Source organism: Meriones unguiculatus, chromosome 7, assembly GCF_030254825.1.
Source record: "Meriones unguiculatus strain TT.TT164.6M chromosome 7, Bangor_MerUng_6.1, whole genome shotgun sequence".
Lineage (NCBI taxonomy): Eukaryota > Metazoa > Chordata > Mammalia > Rodentia > Muridae > Meriones > Meriones unguiculatus.
This window is the reverse complement of record NC_083355.1, coordinates 53,616,654-53,633,343: the sequence shown is the minus strand read 5'-3', so window position 1 is coordinate 53,633,343 and position 16,690 is coordinate 53,616,654. Positions and strand designations below refer to the sequence as shown.

Genomic DNA, 16,690 nt, shown 5'->3' with positions numbered 1-16,690 from the left:
TGCATCGGTATATTCAGTTGCTGAGTAGAGAGGCAACAGAGATCCCTGCCCCCCCCCCCAGGTTCAGTAAGGCTGATGTGGGAACTAGCCTGCCCTCAGTGGAAGATTGCAATGTCGTTGTTTTCATTCCCCTTTTTTCCTACCTATTCTTTCTCAGTCCCTCAACATTTAAGCACCAAAAGAACATGGGAGAAAACCTGTGCCAAACACCCTTCTTTGACTTCACCTACCACAAGGATTTCTGGGTGCACGGTGGACAAGAAAAAGGTCATCCCATGAAATCTTCCTGTGGGCTATGCTGGAGATTTTGGTGTGGGTCTCCTACGTTGGAGGAAAAGCCTCCCCCAGCAGCAGCCTTCCCTTCCCAGTCTGTGCTGCCTCCTTTGTGAACTAATGACAGTAATTATTACCTCCCTGTGCTCTTTTGTTATCACCAGCCAGGAGCAAAGGGAGGGGGGCTCTATGGGGAAATGAAAAAATTTACAAAGCAAATTGCTATCGAGGAAGGGATTGATTTTTAAAAGACAAACCCAATTCCAACCTGCGTCTGAAGTGGCAAAATAAATAAATAAATAAATAAATAAATAAAATAATGTAAACCCCATTAGATTTAAAGATACATAGAGCTGTGGAATTCAGTTACCATTTTGTGGAATTCAAGTACCATTTTAAGTCATTGTTTTTGAGGAAGTTAAATTCAGATGTTGAGAATCTACCCTCTTGTTTTCATCCATTTCTTCCTTGAAAGGTGTGCGTGCGTGCGTGTGTGTGTGTGTGTGTGTGTGTTTACGAGCCTTTTTATTTCCGATCACTCATCCATAGTAAAAAGCTTCAACCCTAGCCAGCTGGCTTGAAGAGAATTATTTGCAGGGTTTGATATGGATTTAAACAAAGAACCGTCTCTCGCGGAATCGTGTCTGCAAGGCTGGATGGAGTGAGCACCCAGCAGACAGGAGCCAAGTTTTCTGCATTCCAGGAGCTGTGACTCTGCCAGCTGAAGCGACCAGACCGGGAGTGCTCTAAAGGCTAACCATGCTGAGGCCTAAGGTCAAGATAACTGCCTTCTCTCAGTATACTCCTGCTTCTCGCCAGCGCAAGCTTAGAGACACGCATGCCTTGGGCAGCGCCTCAACAGCGCCAATTGCATCCCCGGATCCCCCGGCCTCAGTGGGCATTCCTGGCCCCCTGGATTTGGGCGCACGGGAAGCAAATAAAGCCTCATGGACAGAATGCGCTTGGAGACCCAAGCCTTGGGGGTCTTCACAGCCACCTGAGGTCAGAATCCCTAATAAAATAAGTAACAGTGGTCACCGAGTCGAAGATTCGAGGGCGCCTGCACTGGCAACAACTTTGGTGCCTCGTTTAAAACTCAAAGAAGGAAGAAAGAGCTGTGGAGATGGTGAAAACTGCAGGTGCTCGCTCCGGGAGCACAGGGAAGGAGGTCGTAAATGGCTGAGAGCAACGCTTTCCTGCCAGTCTGTTTTTTAGGGGGGGCGGGGCTCTCTGTAAGCCGGTAGCCATGGGTACAGTTTAGGCGCAGGAGAAGACAAAGCGAACTTCAAGGGCCCCAAACCCCCAAGGTGTCGTCCCTGTGTTTAAGAGCCTTTAAGGAAAGGAAAACAGAAAGGTTTATTTCATTTCCTTTATTAGAGAAAACAGAGTACTTCTCTCTGGGCCTGGAGTTGCCAATCTTAGATTCCTGGGCATCCACTCACGGTAAGGGCTCCCTTTGGAAAGGGGAGAGGTTTGAGTACCCCTGGAAAGAAGCCTTTTCTCCTGATAGCTGGAAAGTCTGGTTTGCTTGCTTCGAAACCGCCCTCCCCGCCCCCCGCATCCCTCCTGTGCACACGCTTCCTCAAGTCACGCTTAAGCAGCAGGCTCTGTATGCCAAGGTCACCAAGGACCTGGACCCTTCCCCCACGAAAGATAAATTCTGTAGGCTGTGTCAGCTCTCCCCCGCTCCCTTTCAAGAAGTTTCTGTTCGTTTTATTCATTTAATTTTTCCCAGCCTGAGGTCTTCAGTGATAGACTCCAGCGTGGATTTTAATTGCTTCAATCAGCAGTCTTTCTCCTCAGCTGTCAGTCAAAGCCTGGGCAGTGGGTCTGGGGACCCAGCACACGGCTGCCCAGGAACCGTGCGCCCCCAGGCTGACTCAACTCAGCAGGAAGGCATTAGGCTCTGCTAAGGAGATGGGTCCGTTGGCACGTAGGCGGTCCACCTTCCTACCCGCCCTGGGTACCTTCTCCACACTCAGGAGCTGTGCGTGAGTGTGGCCAGGTGGCCTGAGCTCTTGAGGTCACAGTGTCCTCGGCACAGGCTCAGAGGAAGGCGGGAGCGAGAACCGCTTTTGCTCGGCCTCAGCCAGAGGCAGCCCTCAAACAAAGAGCTGGACGACGCAAAAGCAAAGCCGGCCGCGGCCAGCCTTAAATCCTGCCAGGGTCTCCCGGCGCCGGGGTTTGCGGAGGCCCGCGGGCCGCGGCAGCACCCTGGACAGCGCGGCGGGGCGGGCAGCGCGGGCGGCGGGGTCGGCGCCGCGCGGCACTCCTCCCTCCCCCGCCTCTGACTCACGACCTAGCCCCCACCCCCACTTCCCTCCCGTCCCTCCCTCACCTCCCCTCCAAGTTCCCTCTCCCTAAAAAAATCTCTTGGGCACTTTCCAATCTCCAGACAGCGAGCATCGCGGAGACTTCCCTATTTAACCTGGGCAGAGAGCGCAGACGCGCGTCCCCTCGCCCTGACTCGAACAGCGCACGAACACGGGCGCACGCCGACAGCACGGCCACTGTCCCTGTGTGACACCCATCCTCGCCGCCCGTCCCCGCGCGGCGCCCGCCTCCCGCCACACACACACTCACGCGAGCACGCAGGCGCGTGCGGGGTCGAGCCGGAGGCAGCTCGCCCCAGCCACTCGGAGGCGGCCGGCGCGGGAATCGCAGAGCCCATGGCATCCCCCGGCTCCGGCTTCTGGTCCTTCGGTTCTGAAGATGGCTCCGGGGACCCCGAGAACCCCAGCACAGGTAAGGGGGACCTGCAGCGGGAGAGCTCGCGGCGGCTCGGGTTTGCGGCGCCGAAGTTATCCCTGCGCTTCGCCCGGCTCTCTGGGTTAGGTCCGCCTCCCCTCCACCCCGAGGCCGTATGTCCCCCGGGACAGGGCCCGGGGCCTCGCCCCTTCCCCTAAGCGCAGGCTCCCGAAGCACCGCAGCTCCTGCGGGGGTCGGAAAGCGGGGGGCCGAGCTGGGCTTGGGGACGTCTAGACGCTGAGCGGGAAGGAGCAGGGCAGAGAAGGACGCAGGGGGGAGGACAGAGTTTGGGGTCTGAGGGGCGAGCACGGGGTCCGGGGAGGCACGCCGCCACGGGGAGGGACGGTCCGGAGCCCCGGGCCCCGCAAACGAGCCTCCGCGCGCTGCTTCCCGGGACGACACTGCGTCGGGTCCCTCGGGCCCCGCTGCGGGAGCAGAGAGCCGCGGCCGCTCGCGGCGTCGGCGCGGGTCCGCAGACGCCACCACCGCGGACGCGATCTCTCATCCTCCCGTCTGCTCTCTTCTCGCTTCGCTCCCCCTGCCTGGCGGTGGCAGCGAGAGCCTGGTGCCAGGTGGCTCAGAAGTTCACGGGCGGCCTCGGGAACAAGCTGTGCGGTGAGCGGCGGGGCTGGGCGGGGGGCGCGCGAGGGCGGCACAGGGGGTGCGGGGGGCCCGGGGAGCCCGGGGGACGCGAGCCCGCCGGGTGCCGGCGCCGAGCCGAGCCCTGCGCTCTCTGTCCGGTGCAGCTCTGCTCTACGGAGAGTCCGAGAAGCCCGCGGAGAGCGGCGGGAGCCTGGCCCCTCCGGCCGCCGCCCGGAAGGTCGCCTGCACCTGCGACCAAAAGCCCTGCGGCTGCCCCAAAGCGGAAATCAACTACGCGTTTCTGCACGCAACAGGTAAGGGCGCCCGCGGCAGGACCGTGCCCCGCCCGCCCGCGCCTGACCCCGCCGCGCCGGTGGAAGGCGGGGCGCGCCCTCCGAGAACCTCCACCGAGCCGGGGAACGTGGGGTCTGCGAGCTGGAGCGCCCTGAGAACCTGAGCTTGGCCTTCCCCAACCGGAGTTGGTGGCCACAGCGCGCTGCGCCAGAGCGGCCTGGAGAGCTGGGGGTGGCCAGGGCAGCGCGTGAGCCAAGGTCCGCTTCCTGGCGCTGCCCAGCCTGTGGGTAGGACAGATTTCCAGATGTCCTGCCAAGTAACTGCAGGGATTTTTAGGTGTTCGATTGGATCCAGAGTAATTTCTAACCGTTATTTCACTGAGGAACCATTCTGTTTACGTGAGCTCTAGGCGCTAAATTTTACATGCGCATGCAGGACTCCCGGGCTCCCAAACAGCGAGCGAGCGCGCACACACCCCCCAACTTGGGCAAGATCTGACCTTCAAAATAATAATTTGTCATGATCCATTTTTCCTGGTTTGCCTGAAGGCGGCTCTCAAATATTTTTGAGGTGGAGTATTGGCAAACAATTAGGATGATGTACTCAAATAGACCATTTAGGACAAACGCCTGCGATATAGACAAGCTGAGCCATTCTCTCTGGAAAGGAGCAAACCAGGCAACACAATATGTTACAGTTAAAATACAAAAATTCATTCCGGAAGATGTTATTCGCTTTTGTTTCCAGATGCTGTGGTTTTGTTTGAGACAGGATATACCCACCCTCAAACCCAATCAGGCCTCCATCTCCCAGGGACCGCCGCCCACCCTTGCATCAGCCTCCTTAGCACTGTGATAAGATTAGTTCCAACGGAAACTGGCCGATCTGTAATTGCGGTAATCTAAAGTGTCCTTTCCGTTTCGTTCTTCAGACCTGCTGCCTGCGTGTGAGGGAGAAAGGCCCACTCTGGCATTTCTGCAGGATGTTATGAACATTTTACTTCAGTATGTGGTGAAAAGTTTCGATAGATCAACTAAAGTGATTGATTTCCATTACCCCAATGAGCTTCTTCAGGAGTATAATTGGGAACTGGCAGACCAACCACAAAATTTGGAGGAAATTTTGACGCATTGCCAAACAACTCTAAAATATGCAATTAAAACAGGTATTGTGCAAGCAGCAATAATAAAGCTTTTTTTTCTTTTGCAATTTTCTTTTTTTTTCTATAAAATCATTCATGTTACGTTGGGTCGTGTCGTTTTCAAAACTGCAAAGTTACATTTGTTTAAAAATAGCCTTTATTAGACTGATGCACCTTGTCAATAACAGAGCTGTCATTGGGGCATCAACTGTCAGGTTGGCACGGAGATTAATCAGATTAATCAGAGGTTGTAGAAGCAAACATTTGTCAGCAGGGGCCAGTAGAAACAACCCAAAATGGAGAAAGAAAGGAAATGTGGAAAAGAGAGCTAAAGAGGCGACCCTGTAAGCCTGAACTCCAATGTGCTGCTGGCAATTTTCTTGGCACAGCACCAATCAAGAACCCGAGCTAACCGACCTATACAGCCTTCAGGCTGGAGGGAGAATGCTGCCGGGTTGTTTCAAATGACTAACTTTAGATTTGAATTCCAGTTTTTCTCCTGTTTGAGAGAAGCGTGGAAACACACCCCCAATATAGACCAGCTTAGCAGCGCAGGATTTGTCTTTTACACAGCTATTGTGTATGTGTATGTGGCATATTTAGGGGTCCATTTTGAACATGTTGTTATGCTCTGTTGGATTCTCATATCTCCTTTAAGAGAGGATAAAACGATCTTGTAACTCCAGGTGCAACACTGGTTTGAGCGCCTTGAAAGCTTTCTTCCACTGGGGTCCTTAGTGTCCTGCTTTTCCCCTACATTGTCTTGATACAGCGAAACAGATTAAAGTGATAAATATGAAGGGCTTTCTGAGGCAAAGGAGGGAAGGCTTAGGGATCTACAATGATTTGTAGAATCAACAAGGTTTCCTACCAACTATTATGTGAACTATTAAGCAAGCAGGAGTTAGCAGGCAGACATCATAGCATGCTGCCATTTTGTGGGTAATTCATTAGTATAACAAACAACAAACATCTTGAGAATTTTGCTACAAAAACAGTTTAGCCCTTTCTCCCCCTGAGCATTCTTTATATGATCAGAGAAAAAGAGGTTTTCGTAGAAACCTTGGGAAACTGATTTGTTGTCTAATTATTATCCACTTCAAAAGACTTGAAATAGACATGAGGGGAAATGAGTTTTTGTTGGTTTCCAAGGGTTATAATTTTTGGACATTTATTAGACAGCATCAGTTAGTCCTCCTGAAAATTCAATAGGGTATACATGCCAGGCGTGAAGTGACGTTCGGCTTGCCTTCTCTTCTGTACAAATTTGAGCAATGCTTTCAGCTCTTTTCCGCTGAACCCACCCCCCACACCTGACATTACACACACTTGTGGAAAATTACTACCTATTGTTTATGCTGCTCACAAATAAAAAAAAAGAATGCATGCTTTTTAAAAACATCTTTGTTCTTAAAAGCTGCTAGTCTTTGAAATGCAATTTAGAGTTAAGCTAATAGGAATCGCCAGTCAATGAAAGTAACAGTTCTGTGTATCAGTGCTCTATTTACCGGCAGGGGAAATAAATGGACCGATTAAATTCTTAGATTTTTTTGCTACAAATTTTTAAACTGTTAGTCTAATGTTGCTGTGGTGCGTTTTGTTTGAAGTAAGGATAAAAATCTGACGGATTAAGATGAATATCTCAATATTATTTGTGCCTTGTTTTGTCTTTTGCTCATATATCTCCAAATAGCACTAAAAAAAAAAAAAAATCAATACGCAGCTTTTGTCTTCAACTGGAAAGCTTATAGCTTGTTAAGGTGTTAGTGTTCGTTTATCAACTGGCACTACCCCAGTCTGTCAAGGCAGTTACCCCCCATCACCCCATCACCATCCCGTATTCTTAGGATCCTTTGAAGATCATTTTATAAAATGTCACCTGGTCTCTCTAAACCTAATTTCCATTTGGCCTCGAACTTTAGAGAGGATTGAAGGGCAGTGGAGATTTTTCTATGAGGATCTGTGTGCTGTTCAAATCCTTTGTAAAGAAGTGTTGGACTAGAAACTTCTGTGAATGGTGGATTCTAGAACAGTGTCTGCAGGGGTTTCTGTGTTCATTGCGGTGGCTGGGAGGAAAGGGTCTGTGTAGTCTTCAGTCTTTAAGAGAAACTTTAGACTTAGGAAATTAAAGCCAGTAGAGGAGGAGCATCATGCTGTGGGTTGTCGGGTCACAAGAAGAAGTTTTGGAGAACTTTTGGCTGCTCTCCACCTGACTGTGTTTTATTTGCCAGGTACTAGTTTGTGCACATCCTTTAGGACTCATTTGCTAATCTGCGCAGGAGACTTCCTGTGCTCAGAGCAGAGCATGGCCTATTCAGCATGCTCATAGCACATGAGCATGTGAATGCCCACCACTGCTGGAACTGCTGACAGATTCAGAGGCAGTTTCTCAACTTCTCAAACAGCCTTGGGTGGGTGAAGGGGAATCCCTTGAAGGCAGCTGGAAGGGGCCACAGGAGCAGTACAAATGTAATTAGGGGGATATTTCTGCCAGAACGCCAAATGGCATGCTGGTCTGACCTGTCAAACTACTTCCCTCTGTAGTAGTATTTCATTCATAATCAGTGAATGAAAGCTGTGGTGCAGGAGAAAATAAAATTGCAGAACAAGGTCAAAAACTATATGGTAGCAAGGAGAGTCAGTAGCAAGAAGCATGAAGCTTGCATTTAGTCCCCCCACCCCTGCCAAGTGTTTGCTCAGAGTACACTGGAGTTCTGATGTCCAGAACCCCCTCGGTTTATGCAGAGGTTTCAGTTTTATTCCAGAGTTAAATCTGTGTGCTAATAGGTAGGCGCGTCTAAAAATTCATATAAGCTATAAATCCAGATTGATTTCCTCACTCAAAAAACGATTTGGGAATGGAAGAGTGGAGGGCCCTCTGAAAAAAGAAGCAGGCTGTGATGTGAGCCGAGGGCTACAGTGAAATGGGGAGTCAATGAGGCAGAGAGAAAGGGGTGGTGTCTTGACGGCAACTGCAGCAGCGAGGGACTTAGACCTTTTCTGAATGAGTAAACAGATGAGATTGGAGTCAAAGGGCCACAGAAGAGAAAAAAGGGGTGGGGCCCAATTTGAGGCCATAAAGGAGGCAATGCCAAGAATTAACTAAAGGTGCATAAACACTAGTCCCTCTTAAATGTGCGTCTTCCCAGTGCACATCTGTTCCCACTGTCAAACTCTCTAGCCACATGCCTGGGGCTGATAAGAGAGACGTCTAGTCCCTGAGATAAGCACTGTGCTTTTCCTAGTGCCATCCTTTATCTTGTTCTGCCCGCATTTGGGATGAGAAACTCACATCCCAGCACCAGACAGAAGTCCAACAAGTGACAGAAACCGTTTTTATCAGATGCCACTTCCATAATTATGCTTCTTCCCAAATTGCCGTAACTAAAGAAAACATGGATTTATTGGTAGGCTGCTACGGGACAAGATGATAAAAGAGACTCCCGAGGAGATACTTATAATCACAAAAAGCAGCCGGGGCGGGGGGGGGGGGGTTCAGTCCACTTATGGAATCTTAGAGAAATCTAGAAGTTGATTAGATAATCCTTTTAATGGGTCAATCTATCCATGGAATATTTTTCTCCGCATATCTGTTCAGAAGACAGTAATGCTGAGTGTGTTCAGCTCTGGTCTAAATCTCAACTATAAGGAGGCTCTGTTGATTATAATCAAATATCCAGACAGGAAAGAACCGTCAAGAATTAGCTTTGTCTATGCCATCTCCAGACACTCATCACCTTTGAATGTAGGACTAACCATTAGGCAGAGTGTCCTATTTTCTCATTTTTGTCCTGTCTTTGTAATCATCAGTCATTTGTCACTGATATTATTATGAATTCTGGCATGCCTGAAGGATGTCATAGTATGGCTGATTGTCAGAACAGTTCAACAAAAGGACCGTTAACAGTATCAGTGCATATGAGAATAATGATTTGGAATACCATAACATTTTACCTTGCAATTATGCTGGAAGTTAGAAGGAAATGGTCTAGTCTGCCTTGCAAGGTACATTTTATTTTTATAAGGCATATTTAAGAGAAGATCTTTAGAGTGTGTCTTAGAAAATACTAAACCCTAAGCTGCCTCTGGTTGCTTGAGCGTGTGTGCATATGTGTGTATGTGATCATGTGTCTTGTGCTCACAGGCATATTTGCATATTTGATTTCTGAATATGCATCTCTTGTAACTGAAATGCCTTTCAAGATCCTTTAGATATAAAAACCATGTGTTTGGGAGACAGTTATTTTCACTGGTTGCAATTCTGATTCCATTTTATTCAGGGCATCCTCGCTATTTTAATCAGCTGTCTACTGGATTGGATATGGTTGGATTAGCAGCAGACTGGCTGACCTCTACAGCAAACACCAACATGTAAGTAGCTGATTACACAAAAACCTCTTTTGTGTAACTCACTTTGCACCATGGATTCTTCTCACTCTGGCTTAATTTAAAAAGAAGCTTCTATATGGTTTTGATTTTATCAAAGTATGGAAATTTTAAAAATACAAATGAGACTTTTTTAACCTTTGATTTAAAATAACATGTTGATGAAAGGAAAATAGAGCCCAATGTTGCCTTTTAAGTAGCCCCACTGTGTAATGTTCTGAATCCAATATGATAAACTACCCTGAGCATTATGCCAATATTTGAAGATCTTGACTTTAAGGCAATAGAAAAATGAGCAATATTTTAGATATCCTTTTATGGATAATTTTATATTGAATGTTATAATCCTTACATCTATGAATATAAATTTTTTAAAAGGAGAGATTCTGTGATTATATAATAATAACTTATCCTGAGAAACATACATAAAATATGGTTGCTTCTATATTTCAGGTTCACCTATGAGATCGCTCCTGTATTTGTGCTTCTAGAATATGTTACACTAAAGAAAATGAGAGAAATCATTGGCTGGCCAGGAGGTTCTGGAGATGGAATATTTTCTCCTGGTATATATATATATATATATATATGTGTGTGTGTGTGTATATGTATTTCATTTTTCCTGTTTTGTTCTGCTGATATGACATGTTATGAACTTAAGAAAATTAAACATCATTCTGTGTTTACTATTAGGTTACCTAGGCTGTATGTTTATCAAAATAATGAGTGCAGCTGAGTCTACTGGGCACACCTTCAGGCTTGTTAATTCCGTGCTTGAACGGCAGTCACTTGTGCTCAGTAGAGGGGAATCACCCCATACTTCTACCATGACCCCATATGTATGATGTTTGGACAGTGCTGGACAAAAGAACAGTGATTGCTAATAAGGAAATTCACCTTCCTGCATTTCCCAGAATCAGTGAAATGAAAACAACATAATTTAAGACATTTAATACACCACTCGGTGTGTGAAGGTGTTTATTGAGCTGTATCTCCTCAGAAGAGTCTATCCATCCCCTTCTCTAGTCTCTGGAATGAAGAGCAGGAAAGTGGATTTAGACTAATTTCAAGGGGGGCAAAGAGTACACAATCGTTTCCATTTTGCCTTGGATTACCAGCCACTGCATACTAAGCTCCATTATTTACAGTTCTCCCAGCCCAGGGAATCAACATGAAGCAAAATGTTGTGCCTTTAGCTCAGAGATGTGACCTTGACTTGATTCATAGATGAAAAAGAAGTTAGGGAGGCAATGGGAAAAGTCACTGACCCATGAAAAAGATTAGTGTCTGAGCAGTTCCTAATCAGTGTGAGGAAGCCAGTCCTCAAGACACTGTGATGGGTGGGTCCAACAGGAGAGGCCAGAGGCACATCTGCTGTTGTCAGACCCCTTCTATGAAAATCTGCAAAGGTGGGTGAGAGGTGAGAGAAGAAAACAAAGGTGTGAGGATGAAGAAATGATCAAGCAACAGTGGCCTAGAGGACAAGACTTACATGTTTGTCTAACCATCTCTTATCTGTTATTTTATGTTTTTAAGTATATAGCATGTTTTTACATATGCTAAAGGGAAAAGTGTTAGTTAAATGGAACAGAAAATTAGCCTTAAAAAAAAAAAAAACAGTCATTGCACACTAGTCCTGATGGATTCTTTAATTTTCTAGGCAATTTAATACTTAGTCTCCTCTGATGCTAAGTTTGTGGCTTTTTCTTTACTGTCTGAAATTGATGCTTGGAACGTATATTCATGAAGAACTAGGTACAGTTACAAGGGTTACAACATCATTTCTACTTTATTAATTCTCTTCTAGGGTTGACTATAGGATTGAGCTGTCCCTGAGATGTATTAAGAGCAATGTGGTTCAATTTGAATGGTTCATAGAAGAATAGAAGGAATCTATTGACTCTAAAATTTTGGCTTGTCTACATAGGCGCCATCCCTTATTATCCAGCTTGCCTTGGAACCTGCATGCCCCAGAAAACATACACCCTAAGAGAGAATCCTCATAGATGTTTCTGTTAGGTTCTGTAAGACCCAGCAGATGGTGGCAAATCATTCTGTGGAGACTAAAGTTTCATCCTTTGACCCTGAAGACTCATATATTCTCTCCTTGGTGTGAAAACCATAGACATAGTGTCACATTGTTATATAAATATTCCAGAGTCAGAGGGGACAGCAATAGAAAGCAATAGGAACCTGTTTCTGCTCAACTTCCTATAAGAGGAATGACAGTTCTTAGCATCCTTATTTGCTAGTAGTTTTATAAGATAATAACTAGCCTTGTTCCTGCACTAAGGAGTCAAATGATACAAGGGGTGGGAGTAGGGAAAGTAGGACCACAGGCACATCCTGGGTTCCTGGGATCCTGGGAATAAATATTAAGAGTTGAGTGTTTGACTTGGACAAAATGCTTAACTTGGTTTGACTGTTGTTCAGTTCTGTTCATTCCTACCATTAACACCCAGAGACTTGGTGCTTCCTGGAACTGTCCTTATGACTTCTAGAAGAATTCTGTATATGTGATGTTACCTACACTTGAGAATCAGAGAGTACTCTGAAGTTTGGCAGATCATAAAGAGTAAGGGAAAAGATCACAGGCTTAGTCACAGGTCTTTTTCTAATATAGTCAAGGCCGTAGGACTTGGGTGTCTAATTGTCATGTGGTTTTGCACAAATCTCTTCATCATCCTCAGAGCTGCAAAGCCTTTAACTGTATGATGACTGAGGTGCAAAGTGAGGAGCAGCAGGTGAGGGCTGGAAGCTTCTTGAGTAAGTACACTTGAAGAGTACTTTCTTTGCATACATTCTCCTTTCTCTTCCACCCCTTCCCCCAGACTGGGAAATGTAGCAAGAGCTACAGTCCTAAACCAGGCAGTCAAGGTCACCCTCCCAAAAGAACAACTGGCAATGTCAATGGATATTTTGGGTTGCCATGGCTTGAGAGAAAATATTGCTTACAACTGGAAGCCATGAACGAGGCTAAACACCCCATATTGATGAAGACAACCGTTTTTTTGTTGTTGTTGTTGTTTTAAGGGATTCTCTAGCTCGAAATGTCATAAGTGCTAAAAATGAGAAAACATAGCCAGAGTGAAACTTCCTTAAAGCTTTCCTTTGATTCTGGCATCAGACAAATCCAGTCTGTCTTTCAACTGGGCATCTAATCTGAACGTTCTTGACCTGTTTTCTGCTGTCCTGGATCTGTAGGGTCTAACAGGGTAGTAACTGCCTGTATTCTGGCTGCAGAGATGCCAAGGTCTGGTTAATGGATGCTTTAGACCAAGCGGTCTTCTTGTAGCAGATCCCAGGACTCATGAGACAAAGGCCATAGCCCTGTCTGGGCTCTTCAGCTTGGCAGACCCTGCCTGCTCCTCAGCTAGAAGAAAAGCTTGATCAAACCACCCATAAAATAATCCCAAGAATTTCTCCTTTGGAGTAGGGCAGAGATCATACTTTCACTCACTCTGCTGTGCATTTATGCTTCCTGGAGAGCGGAATTCCTAAGCTTCTCAGCAATTCTGAAGAAAGTTCCATTGCTTGTTAAGCAAGACCCTCCTTACAGAGCAGAGAAAAACATTATCATGCCTTGGGGAAACACAGGAAATGTCGTTCTATATGGAGCTGAAATCAGCAAACAGCATTGTGTTTATGAATGCAATTGTATCTCAGAAATATCTTTGAGAAAAAAGATCTGTTCGGAGAAATGAGCAAAGGATGCTGAGATGAATGAACATACGTGTTTGTCCTGAGTTTTGTAGGAGCCATTAGCAGCCTGCAGCAGTAGCAGTAGTTTATCCACCTCAATTCAAGCACAAGACGTTGCTGGAAAAGAAAAGAAGTAGCTATTTGTCACATCACAGCACCAGGATTTTACAGGCCTAATGCTGACTGGCTATGCTTATAAACTAGAGAGGAAAGAAAGGGAAAAAAAAAATTTCTTTTCAAAAGTCTCTGCAAGATGGGCATTGTGGTATATACATGAATCCCAGAATTTGCAAGGCTGAGACAGAAGAATCATGAGTTCAAAGCCAGCCTGTACTACATGATAAGACCTTTTAAAGAGCTAACAGAAACAATGGAATAAGTGAAAATCCCCTTTGAGGTGCTTTTGTTTTCTTAAGACAGGGTCTTTGTAGTCCTGGATGTTCTGGAGCTCACAATGTAGACCAGGCTGGCACTGCACACATGCCCCACCATGCCCAGCATTTGAGGTGCTTTTCTTAGTGTGGGTGGACCCAATGTATTTTCCTGAATCCTCTTAGCTATACCTTTGAATCTGAATTTGAATATACTTCCAAGGAGCTATAAGGATTTTCCCTGAAATTTAGGTCAGGGTTTCTTCAACTTTTCCCACTCAATGGCCCGTTTTAACCTGGGAAGTTTGTAGTCTTCCTGGGTTTGTAGACATATAGAATAAGCATATAAATAAAACAAACTGGTAATAAGTCATATATATTATTTTAAATTCTTTGTTATGTATTTAAGACACTTATTGAAGGCAAAAAAACAAATTTTCATAATAATGAGGTAGATATGTTTAGTTTACAAAAAGAATTAAGCCTTGGCTGAATACTTGATACTGCAATATGTAAAGTCATCACCATCTTTACACTTACTCCTTATTTTAATTTTATAATAGTGTGTTCATGCACAGTATCAAATGTCAGAAGCATACTTAGGCCATTTCAGAAATTGTTGAGAATTCTGTCCTAGTCCTAAACCAATATTCATCAGTTATTTGTGATACTCATGCTAGCAACTCAGACAGCAAATTTAAAAATCAAACATTCTAACACAATACAGTCCAGATACATTTGAACATACCAGCTAAGAGCAGTGATTGAGAAATATTAAAAGTTTGTTTTCTATAAGCAAGCCATTGGTTTTCTGTAATAGCAGAAAATTTTTGTGTGTACAGTAAAAACATACCATAATCTTGTATCTGGTGTGCCAGGCAGTGTTCATCGGCATTGCACAGCATGATGTAGTGAGCCTACTGAAGAGGGTGTGTGCGTAAAACCAAGGTCACAGAGATGCTGTGTGACGTAGCGTGCGCAAACACTGCCAGAAACATCTTACATTCACTATATGTTTGATTTTGAAATACTTTTTGTTATCGTGTATTCACAGTGTTTTTACTGCTGGAAACTTTTCCAACCCTCCCCCCACCATCAAATTCAGTTATAGGATCCCATACTGGGCTGTGACCCACTGTCCTAGATCAGTGGAAGTAAAGGATGTGGATTGCAGGAGAAATGTTGATGGGGAATAGAAAAACGTTACTGTTTCTGTGTCCTGTAGGTGGCGCCATCTCCAACATGTATGCCATGCTCATTGCCCGCTACAAGATGTTTCCAGAAGTCAAGGAGAAAGGGATGGCTGCAGTGCCCAGGCTCATCGCCTTCACATCAGAGCACGTATGTGTTTATGTTCTTTCCAGCATAGATTATATCGAAGAACCCAGTTGAATGACAAACACTTGGAAATGTGTTTTCTACGGATGTTCTCTTTCCAAGGGATACTTCTTGAGAGAATGGGGGGAGAGTTGAGTTGAGCTGAGCTGTCCATTGGGATATCTTCCTTGTCCCCGAAATGTAGGGAAGCTGCAAAGATAAAGCAGGAGTTACACCTTTTATTTTTTTTTTTATTTTTTTTTAAGAAGTGTGTTTGATTTAATTGGCAAAAAACATGGAAAAAAGTTTTTGTGATTAGCAGAGTTGGGGGAACATGAACAGTCATTATTTGGCAGATAGATTTGCAGTGGGGAATGATAACATTCTGGAAGCACGTAGTGGTTCTGGTTGGATGACAGAGATGTACTTAATGCTGAACTATACACATGGAAAAGCTGAAAGTGGTGAACTTTAGGTTATACACCTTTTATTTTAAAGACTCATGTTTAATTATATGTATATATGTGTGTGTGTGTGTGGGTGGGTGGGTGGGTGGGTGGGTGGGTATGTGCACATGTATGCTGGTGCTCACAGAGCCCAAAGTTCTCCCTGAAACTGGAGTTACAGGCAGTTGTGAGCCACACAACATGAATGGAAACTAGACTACTTCCCTGCAAGAGCTATACCTGGTTCTCTAACCACTGAGCCAGTCCAACCCAAAGCAGAATATTATTTCAGTCTGTCTCCAGGTCTCCAGGTCTCTGCAAAACTGTGTGCTGAGGGATAGGAGCAAGAGAAAAGGCAGTAGGATTTTCAACTCTTCCAAATCACTGAAACAGTGCTTTCTTATAATCCAAACCCTACAAAGCCCTGTGGATGTTCTCTTTCTGATTAAAGCTGCAGTTTTAGTGATTAGATAAATTCAACCCTTGTGGTGCCTTTGATTTAATGCTGTTTTAGTTATATTTTAGCACAAACCAGCTTGGGGAAGGATTTAGTCTCCCTGAGGGTTTCAGGCAGTTCAGTCCGTTGTGGTGAGAAGGCATGGTGGAGCAGAGCAGTTCCCCTCGTGATGGGCTGGGAAGTAAAGGCTGGGCAAGCTTTCTCCTGCTAGCTCTTACTCTGTTCCCACCCCCAGTGCCTGGGTTAGTGCTCCCCACTTCAGGATGGGTCTGACTTTCCTCAGTTGATCATCTTTGGAAACACTGCCATGGACATACCAAGAAATGCTCTGTACCACCTAGATCATTCTAAATTCTAGTCAAACCACCAAGGAAGATTAGGCGTCACAAGTACCATAAAGATATGATGTAGAGGCTTTTTCTATCTGATCTTTGAGCCAGATAGCTAACCAAGCACTTGCTCCTGCCTACCACTGGGGTGCTAGCTAGGCAGAGGCTAAGAACTCTGGTCGTCCTTGTTGAATCCCATGACATAAACCTTCATGCACCTCCTTTGCCCTTCAAAGACCACACACTACCCCTCTACTACCAGGTAGGCATGAGGATGATGCTACAGTCTGTTTTATATTTGTTTCAGAGAACCAGCTTTGCGGTCTCTGTCACCTGACAGTGCAGAGCAGCAAAGGACTTACACTGCAGCAGCCTCTGCGACACTATAGGGACAGCCCCTGCTGACATAGGCCTCAAGATTTGACCCGCAGCAGGAAATAGCTTTAATTTTAGCATTTCTATGGATAAGACAAGCATAATGTTTCTTCTCCCTATTTCCCTAAGATGGATTCAGATCCACAAATAGTTAAATATTTCTGTACGCTTAGACGTTTTGATGTTAGACATCCTTTTCTTTGGCTCTCTAAGGTTGGTCTAGCAGCAAGCTTCCCTGTGCTCTCTGGAAGGTAGCTCTGCCTTCAGCA

The 16,690-nt window shown here is 45.7% G+C and overlaps 1 protein-coding gene across 1 annotated transcript in view; it reads left to right on the top strand.

Moving 5' to 3' along the window:
- Positions 1–2,023: 2,023 nt before the first annotated feature.
- The window catches only part of Gad2 (glutamate decarboxylase 2), a 66,650-nt gene continuing 51,983 nt past the window's right edge, over positions 2,024–16,690 (top strand). Inside the window, exons 1-7 of the mRNA XM_060387449.1 lie at positions 2,024–3,018; positions 3,577–3,636; positions 3,768–3,917; positions 4,829–5,062; positions 9,319–9,409; positions 9,878–9,990; positions 14,723–14,838. Of these exons, the coding sequence (XP_060243432.1) occupies positions 2,943–3,018; positions 3,577–3,636; positions 3,768–3,917; positions 4,829–5,062; positions 9,319–9,409; positions 9,878–9,990; positions 14,723–14,838 (840 nt within the window). The 5' untranslated portion in view covers positions 2,024–2,942. The remainder of the gene's footprint in view (positions 3,019–3,576; positions 3,637–3,767; positions 3,918–4,828; positions 5,063–9,318; positions 9,410–9,877; positions 9,991–14,722; positions 14,839–16,690) is intronic.